The following is a 9256-nucleotide window of genomic DNA, read 5'->3' on the forward strand; positions in this document are numbered from 1 at the left end:
GGGGGGCAGGAAGCCTGAGCTGGGGAGCAGGAGGCCTGGGCTGGGGTGCAGGAGGCCTGGGCTGGGGGGCAGGAAGCCTGGACTGGGTGTCAGTAACGTGTGGCTGTCCATCTGTGGAAGCATCTGGGTCCACTCCCTCCCATTCCAGCCCTCTGCCTCGGGGGATGTTGGGGCAGTGAATGGTGGAGATTTCCTCCTTCAGTGGTCTCCTAGGTGATAGTGGGAAACAGAAGACATGTCTCCTCACACTGAGAGCAGTAAGCAAAGAGTCAATATTTGTCAATCTCTTACAAATTCTCTAACATCCCAGTTTGCACAGGATGATGTGATAAAGCCAGGTAGTACATGCTTGTGGGTCAGGCAGTGTTGTAGGAGAGGAATGCACATGCAGACAGCTAGATGGAAAGATGATACAGACAGACAGACAGACAGACAGACAGACAGGCAGGCAGGCAGGCAGGCAGGCAGGCAGGCAGGCAGGCGGGCAGACACACACACAGAGGCATCCCAGGAACCAAGCCATGATGGAGGCTTGCCCACAGCAGCCAGAGCTACAGACCCTTATGCGGAGAGGCAGAGATCGATTCCCAGCTGGCATACGCTAATGAAAGAAAACTCTGAGGCTCTAGACCTCTGGGATGAACTTGGGTTCACCACCCCTTGTGACTGGCCACCATTCTGAGAAAACAGAGCCCAAATTAGTGCTGGAGAAACCATGTGTCCTCTAGGGTGTGACACTAAGCCAGACTTTCGCTCTGTAATTTCAGCTGGAGTCTGTGGTCTCTGTTCCCTCAGGGTATTTGTGGATTCCTGACCCGACACCCTTCCAAGGAAAGATGGTGTTCTGAGGGTCCCATGAGCACATACTGTGCCTGAGTCACAGATGGCATCCAGGATGCCAAAAGCCTCTTCCACTGATAGACAGCTAGCATGTGAGTGTGCACAGTGTACACAGGTGTGAGCATTCACAGTGTACAGGGGTGTGAGCGTGCACCATGCGCACGGGTGTGAGCGTGCACAGTGTGTACAGGTGTGCCTGTGGCAGCCAGAAGGCTACTCTGGCTACGAGTCCTTGGGCATTACCGCACTACCCCTCACCTTGGGTTTGGGCTTTAATCTTTCTTTCTTTCTTTTTTATTTCTTCTTCCTCTTCCTCTTCCTCTTTCTCTTCCTCTTCCTCTTCCTCTTCTTCTTCTTCTTCTTCTTCTTCTTCCTCTCTCTCCCTCTCTATCTCTCTCCCTTTCTCCATCTGTCTCCCTCCCATTCTCACTCACTCTCTCCCTCTCCCAATCCCCCTCTCCCACCCTCCTTCTCTCTCTCCCTCTCCCTCCCCCCCCACCTAGAGCTTAGCCAGGGAGCCCCAGGGACCCCCCTGTCTCTGCCTCCCCCTTCCCCAAAGCTGGGATTACAAGAATACACCACTGCACTCAGCCTTTTGTATGCGTTCTGGAGATCAGTGAGTTGTAAACACATGGCAAACGCCTTATCTACAGAACCATCTCCCACCGTTGAGTTTTTGGTTAAAAGTCTTTTCACTATTTTTTTGTTCTAAGGAGTGCTAGTGAGTTCTCATTGCTTGCTCTTCAGGCTCTGGAATCTCCAGCTATGAGAATAACCCCCAAGATGCCCCCAAAGCCTTTGAGGACTGTATGTTCAAGGTCAAGGAACAGGTGCCAGAGCACCTCCATGGATCCACCCGCATTTACCTGGGAGCCACAGCTGGGATGCGCTTGCTGAGGTAAGGGCTAAGGGCACACAGGAGCCCATGTGCATCGTTCTGCTGGGGGGAGCAGAACCAAGAGGAGAAGGCCTGTACTCCACTGTACATTTAGGCTTGGATAGCTGGGGAATTTGTAGCCAGCATTTTAACACCATGAAAGACATACTTCTAAAGTTGGGTTCCTTCTCCGTGGCGAGTTTACCCAGAAATCTAGAAAAGGTCTGACATGATTTCTGATCGCTGGGTATCCTGGGCCTCCTTGGAGAACAGTTATTGTTTCTGGCATGGGTAAACAGTCATCTAGAGTCTGTGGTAAGTTCAGGCCTTTGCCACGTAGGCTCTGCCCCTCTGCAGAACGTTCCAGAAACTTTTGTAAGATGATACAATGCCTGCTCCTCGCCCTACTCCAAGCTTCTGGAATTTTTATGGAACAAACATCTCATTCCATCCACTCTGCATCTGTAGACATGACATCGATCCCAGGGGCATTAACAAACAAGACACTGAAAACAGCAGACATATCTTTTATGTCTCTGTTTTGTTAAGACAGGGTCTTACTCTATCTATTGCCTAGGCTAGCCTGCAGCTCACTATGTAGACCAGGCTGTCCTTGAACGTGCAGCCATCCTCCTGCCTCTGCAGATGATAGGAGTCAGCCACCATGTTGAGTTTAACGTCTTTTCTCGTTGTTATTTTTGTTGTTGTTTTGTTTTCGTGTGCTGGGCATTGATCCTGGGCTTTGCCCACGCAGGTGCTCTGCCACCGAGGTACATCCCCAGCCTTCTCTGTGTTTCCATCGTAGTAGTGTGTTGGCTTTGAAATAGAATTTTAAAAATCAATCTAGGAAAAAAAGAGAAAGAAATGTAAATCTGTCCACAGTACAGGCTACTGGGTATTGGAAGGAAGGAGCTCTGCTCATGATCCCAGGAGGAGAAAACAGAAAGGGCCAGGCAAGACCAGGCACGTTAACACCGTCATGGAAAGAACCCCAGAGCATCCATCTACTGCTGGATAGAACCTTTCCTGGTGTTTCTTCATCCCTACCATTGCCTGAAACAACCAGGGCCTTTTCCTCCTCCTTCCCTCACTAAGCAAGCAGGCACCCGGCTTCCTTCCCCCCCCCAACAAAGGGATCTCTCCCTCTCCCCACCCCCTCTCCTTCTCTCTGTCTGAGACAAGGCTTCTCTGTACCCCTGACTATCCTGGGACTCACTCTGTAGGCTAGGCTGCATTAGAATTCACAGAAATCCAAACACCCCTGCTTCCAGTTCTGGAATTAAAGGAGTGCACCGCCACCACCCGGCAATGTGAGCTTTACCTAGAGCAGCGGTTCTCAATTCCTAATGCTGTGCAACCCTTTGATACAGTTCCTTATGCTGCGATGACCCCGACCATAAACTTATTTTTATTGCTACTTCATAACTGTAATTTTGCTACTGTTACGAATTGTAATGCAAATACCTATGTTTTCCGATGGTCTTAGGCAACCCCTGTGAATGGGCCGTTCAACCCTAGAAGAGGTCAAGACCCGCAGGTTGAGAACTGCTGGTCTGCAGGGTGACATGTCAGACAGGAGCTTTGGTGACACTGTGCCTGGGTGGTTAGGTGATACTATACTGCCCCGCTCTGAGGGTCAGATAAATGCTGGTGTTTTTCTGTCCAGGGACATGAGGACCCACATGTCCCCTCCTGGTAAAACTCTCTCAAGGAATTAGAGGTTGAGCCCTCCCTTTTCCATTCCCTTCTAAGCTCATGGTTTTAAATGTCGCTCCGTTCTGTGATGCTCCGAGACTGTAGGTTACTGCTGGGTCCTCTCCAGTCTTACATGTTCTCCACTGGCCTGAGCTAATCAATTCAGATAAGAAGTCTGATTACCCACCTCCTGGAAAATGGGCCAGCCTGGGGTTGGGAATGGTAATGGCAAACGGGGCTCCCACCAGAAGCCATTTTCCTACCTTGTGCCAGCAGGGGCCTGGAAGACGATGTTTCCTCACTACAGGGGTCGGGGTGGGGGTTGATGGACGCCCGCCACGCCTCTGTGCTCAGCCTCTTGTGTTCTGTGCCTTGCATAGGTTGCAGAATGAGACAGCAGCCCGTGAAGTCCTTGAGAGCATCCAAAGCTACTTCAAGTCCCAGCCTTTTGATTTTCGGGGTGCTCAGATCATTTCTGGGCAAGAGGAAGGAGTGTATGGATGGATCACAGCCAACTATATAATGGGAAATTTCCTGGAGGTGCGTGGAAAGAAAGGCATGGTTTCTGACCTCTCTGTTGACCCCGTCCCCGTGGGAGACAGCGGAGGTGGGGGAAACACTGCGGACAACATCGGAGGAAGGGCTTTGACATCCTAGACCGCGTTGCTCATTCGTAAGAAATCTGGGGAGGATCTAAATTAAACACTGAGCTCTGAACGTTTAGAAGAGCAGCTTAAAGAGGACCCTTCCAAGAGGCTCCACGACTGCCTGGAAATTACAGAGTCCTCAATCTTTGTCCAGAGTCCCCAGAGAGACGGAGTCTTCTTCATTTTGTGTCTAAAGGTCTCCTTACAGTGCAGTCCCTGCAGAGGACCCTCAGACCGCATCCCAGACTAGACTTCTGAGCCCCCACGAGGATAGTTTGAATTTTACGATTAATTGACAGCCAGTCGGTGGTGGCTCATGCCTTTAATCCCAGCACTTGGGAGGCAGAGGCAGGTGGATTTCTGAGTTCGAGGCCAGCCTGGTCTACAGAGTGAGTTCCAGGACAGCCAGGACTACATAGAGAAACCCTGTCTCAAAAAACCAAAAAAAAAAAAAAAAAAAAAAAAAAAAAAAAAAAAAAAAAAAAAAAAATTAATTGGCATGATTAATATTTGGGTAATCTCACACACACAAAAAAATTCCCCATGTCTAGTCTCCCCTGGCTTTAGAGGCCTTAGACTCAGTTACTAGGGGTCACATTTTCCTGCAGGGAGCTACTAGCAGGGCACCACACAACCCAGGCTCTCTCTAATTTCTTTTCACCTCCCTACCCGTCCACTCCACACACAGCTCATGAGCTGCATGCATTTGTGTTATCTTACAGGCCATCTTAGAATCCCTAAAATAAGAGAGGACCAACCCAAGTACAGCCATGTCCCCTGCCTGTACCCATGTCCCCCTGCCTGGCAGCAGCAGCCCTGAGTGTATCCATGTCCCCCTGCCTGTACCCATGTCCTCCCTGCCTGGCAGCAGCAGCCCTGAGTGTACCCATGTCCCCCTGCCTGTACCCATGTCCTCCCTGCCTGGCAGCAGCAGCCCTGAGTGTACCCATGTCCCCCAGCCTGTACCCATGTCCCCCTGCCTGTACCCATGTCCCCCTGCCTGGCAGCAGCAGCTGGACCTTGGGTGGAGAAGATGGGTACCTTGGCTTCTCTTCTCACTTCCTTTCCCCACTATGCAGAAGAACCTGTGGCACATGTGGGTGCACCCGCACGGGGTAGACACCACCGGAGCCCTGGATTTAGGCGGCGCCTCCACCCAGATATCCTTCGTGGCTGAGGAGAAGATGGAGCCGAACGCCAGCGACACGGTGCAGGTGTCCTTGTATGGCTATACGTACATACTCTACACGCACAGCTTCCAGTGCTATGGCCGGAACGAAGCGGAGAAGAAGTTCCTGGCCGTGCTTCTGCAGGTACCAGGGGTCCGAGGGTCTGAGCCAAGGAGGAGGTCTGCCTTGAGTGTCTACCCTCACTGTAGTCTGCAGAGTGGATAGAAATAACACTAGAGTCTCATGCAATCCTGGGGTCTCCTTCTTGCCCTCCCTTCCCGTCTCCCTTTCCTCCTCCATTGTGTTAACCACTTCCAGCAAATAGAAGTAAGAAAAACTGGGGAGAATCAGGTTGCAGTGATAGCTCAGTGGGGAAAATGCCTGCTGTTCAAGCTTAAGGGCGTAAGTTCGAGTCCCTAGAAAGGCATGGCTGGGTGTGTTGGGGCACACCTTTAATCCCAGCACTCATGAGGTTAGAGGCAGGAGGTAAAGGTGAGTTTGAGGCTAGCCTGGTCTACATAGTGAACTCCAAGCCAGCCAAGGCTATATAATGGGAAAAGGCCAGGCATGGTGATGCATACTGTAGTGTATGTGCAGGAGCAGAGAAGCAGACAGACCCCTGGGACAGCTCAGCCCTGAGGCAGCCCAGCCAGTCTGCCCTACTTGGACAATTCCAGATCAGTGAGAGAACTTGTCTCAGAGAACAAAGTGTGGCTGGGCCTGGTGGTGCATGCCTTTGGTCCCAAAGACAGAGGAAGGCCGATCTCTGTGAGTTTGAGGCCAGCTTGGTCTGCAAGTTCCAGGACAGCTGGTGCTACACAGAATAACTGAGCCTTGAAAAATCAAAAAGAAAGAAGGAAAGAGGAAGGGAAGGAGGGAGGGAAGGAGGGAGGGAGGGAAGGAAGGAGGAAAGACATTTGTTGACCTTTCAGAAAACAAGGTTCAGTTCCCAGCATCCACATGGTGGCTCACAACAATCTATAACTCCAGTTCCAGGGCATCTACTGCTCTTTTCTGGCTTCTGAGAGCACCCAAATGCTCACACGTGCATGTGTGCACATGCATACTCACACACATACATGCATACACAGAAATGAAATGAATATTTAAGGAGCCTAGGTGGAGCAGCACACACTTTTGGTCCCAGCATTCATGACTCAGAGACAAGTAGAATCTCTGTGAATTTGAGGTCAGTTCTGGTCTACATAGTGATTTAAAAAGCAAGCCAGGGCTACACAGTGAGACCCTTTTTCAAAAAACAAAAACATGAGGAACAACACCTGACATTGGCCTCTGACCTCCACAGGTATGTACACACATTCACCACGTGTACACACACACACACACACACACACACATACACACACACACACACACACACAGGTCCTCATTCTTGAGCAGAAAGCACTTTACTAACTGAGCTATCTCCCCACCCCTCCCAAATTATTTTAAAATCAGTTTTTATGATTTTTATTATCAGTCAGTATTGGATTTGTCTGCCTGTTGTGTACATCTATATTCCAAGTCACATGAAGCATTCTTGGCAGGGCTGTGTGGATGGAGTACAGACCTCTTAGGATCCCTGCCCTCTGTGGCTGGCAGCAGCGCACAGTGCATTGGTGGCTCTCAGCCTCTCTCTTGGCATTGCAGGGTAGTGGTGTGGAGAATCTTCCAGAAGGGGAGTGTCCTCCCATCTCACACCTCCCTGTCGTACCTCCAGAGCCCTTCCACAGAAGCCAACATCAGCAACCCCTGCTACCCTCAGGGCTACAGTACCACCTTCACCTTGGGCCACGTGTTTGGCAGCCTGTGCACAGAGAAGCAGAGGCCGGAGAGCTACAACCCCAGCGATAGCGTCACCTTCACGGGAACTGGTGACCCACGGCTGTGCAGGGAGAAGGTGGCTTCTGTGTTTGACTTCAGCGCTTGCCAAGACCAAGAGGCCTGCTCCTTTGATGGCATTTACCAGCCCAAGGTTCAAGGCCCATTTGTGGTAAGAGTAAAGACCAGTTGGTGGAGGGGGGCTCTGCATCCCCAGGAGAGCCTCTCACGCCCCCTTCCCTCCCTCTATCCTGCGGCTCACTATCCCTCCCCAGGTAGCCCCATAGCACACTCCTTTGGAGAACTCACTGCCTCTGTCCTGCCCACAGGCATTCGCAGGCTTCTATTACACAGCCAGTGCGCTAAACCTGTCGGGGAGCTTCTCCCTTTCCTCCTTCAATGACAGCAGCTGGGACTTCTGCAGGCACACTTGGAGTGAGGTCAGTGTCAGAAAAGAGGGGTGAGCATCGGACAGACCGTACAACAGTGCTTAGTCCGTGCGTGTGTGTGCGTGTGCATGTATGTGTGAGTGTGTGTGCAAGTACGTGTGTGTGTATATGCATGTGTATGTGTGTGTATGAGCATATATATTTATGTATTTGTGTCTGTATGTATGTGTATTCGTGTGTTTACTGGCTTGTGTATTTGTGTGTTTACTGGCTGTAGAGGCAGTGGAACCTAAGAGAATGGAGCCAATAAGCCAGGCTGACTGAAGTCTCATAGACAACTTTATTCAGAGCATTGGACAATTCAGACTCACAAGAGTCCTATGAGTAGAATGTGCAGTCACAAGGACAAGCCTTGCATCCCATAGAGGCTATAAACAAAAATCAATGGCCAGGGCTGGTGAGATGGCTCAGCAAGTAAGAGCACCAACTGCTCTTCTGAAGGTCATGAGTTCAAATCCCAGCAACCACATGGTGGCTCACAACCACCCAAAATGAAATCTGACACCGTCTTCTGTGTACTCATTTATAATAATAAATAAATCTTTAAAAAAAAATCAATGACCACTTGTAATAAAAATCTGAAGTAAATTCACTCCTATCTGCACCTGAGAGAAACACAGAAACACATTCCAGAACCTTTCTTCGTTCTGAAGAAACTGAGGTCCCAAGACTCTTGGCTTGTTTTCTCAGCGTTTTCTCACAAGCACTCAGAATTCTTCCCACACAACTCCATTCTTGACCACGTCCCGACATGCATGTGTGAATGTGTACGCGATACATAGGTGAGCATGTGAGTAATACTGAGTGTATGTATGTATATATGTGCATGTTGTATGTTCAAGGTTATTATGGGCTAGGTGAGACCCTAACTGAAGTGAGTAAATGAAAGAGAAAAGGCTCGGTAGGTTGAAGCAGCATGTGGTGTAGATGACCTTGTGACCTTCCGGATTCTGATGCAACCCTAGGTAGGAGTCTCAGCTCTTGTGCAATGGCCTTAATGTCGTGTTCATCTTGAAATCAATCATGAGTGACAGGTTTTGAAACACTGCTGTCGCCCTCGGGTGCTCCCACATGCACACCTTTTGAGAGTCACCCGCCGGCTCCCCCTCTCAGGTGTCTTTATCCCCTTTCCAGCTCCCGTCCTTGCTCCCCAGATTTGATGAGACGTACGCCCGGTCCTACTGCTTCTCAGCCCATTACATCTACCACTTGCTCGTAAATGGATACAAGTTCACTGAGGAGACTTGGCCTCAGATACGCTTTGAAAAAGAAGTAAGTCCAAACACAGAGCGTCTTCTCTTCCTCTCCATAGAAAGGTGTGTGGAAGAGAGGTCAAAAGTTAAAGGATACTCTAATCCTGGTGGTCACCTGTTGGTGCCTCAGGAGAGGGGCGACAGAATTTAAAGTTAGTTCTTCCCAGAGTGCTGCAGACAAGGAGAAGGCTAGAATGGAGTGGACAGGTGGTAAGGCTCCTGAGGGCGGGGCTGTCTGGGCATGCCAGATGCCAGCCTTCAGCTCAGGGCTGGAGGCCAGTCAGTGCCAAGGAACTTTTTGGTAAGAGCATGAAATACAAAAAGTGAGATTTTTCATCCCCAAAAAATTACAAATTGAGCCCACTTTTTTTTTCTTTCTTTCCTTTTCCCTTTTTCCTTCTTTTCTTCCTTTCTTTCTTTCTTTCTTTTTTTCTTTTTTTTTCGAGACAGGGTTTCTCTGTGTAGCTCTAGCTGTCCTGGAACTCACTCTGTAGACCAGGCTGGC

At 50.0% G+C, this 9256-nt stretch overlaps 1 protein-coding gene across 2 annotated transcripts in view; it reads left to right on the forward strand.

The window, feature by feature from the left end:
- Window positions 1–9256, forward strand: part of Entpd3 (ectonucleoside triphosphate diphosphohydrolase 3) — a 33493-nt gene that overhangs the window by 18162 nt on the left and 6075 nt on the right. For both annotated transcript variants that reach the window (XM_031344087.1, XM_031344086.1), the window contains exons 5-10: window positions 1588–1738; window positions 3793–3952; window positions 5139–5372; window positions 6949–7221; window positions 7379–7489; window positions 8633–8770. In XM_031344087.1, coding sequence (XP_031199947.1) covers window positions 1588–1738; window positions 3793–3952; window positions 5139–5372; window positions 6949–7221; window positions 7379–7489; window positions 8633–8770 — 1067 coding nt within the window. The remainder of the gene's footprint in view (window positions 1–1587; window positions 1739–3792; window positions 3953–5138; window positions 5373–6948; window positions 7222–7378; window positions 7490–8632; window positions 8771–9256) is intronic.

The sequence above is a fragment of the Mastomys coucha genome, unplaced genomic scaffold (assembly GCF_008632895.1).
Source record: "Mastomys coucha isolate ucsf_1 unplaced genomic scaffold, UCSF_Mcou_1 pScaffold23, whole genome shotgun sequence".
NCBI lineage: Eukaryota > Metazoa > Chordata > Mammalia > Rodentia > Muridae > Mastomys > Mastomys coucha.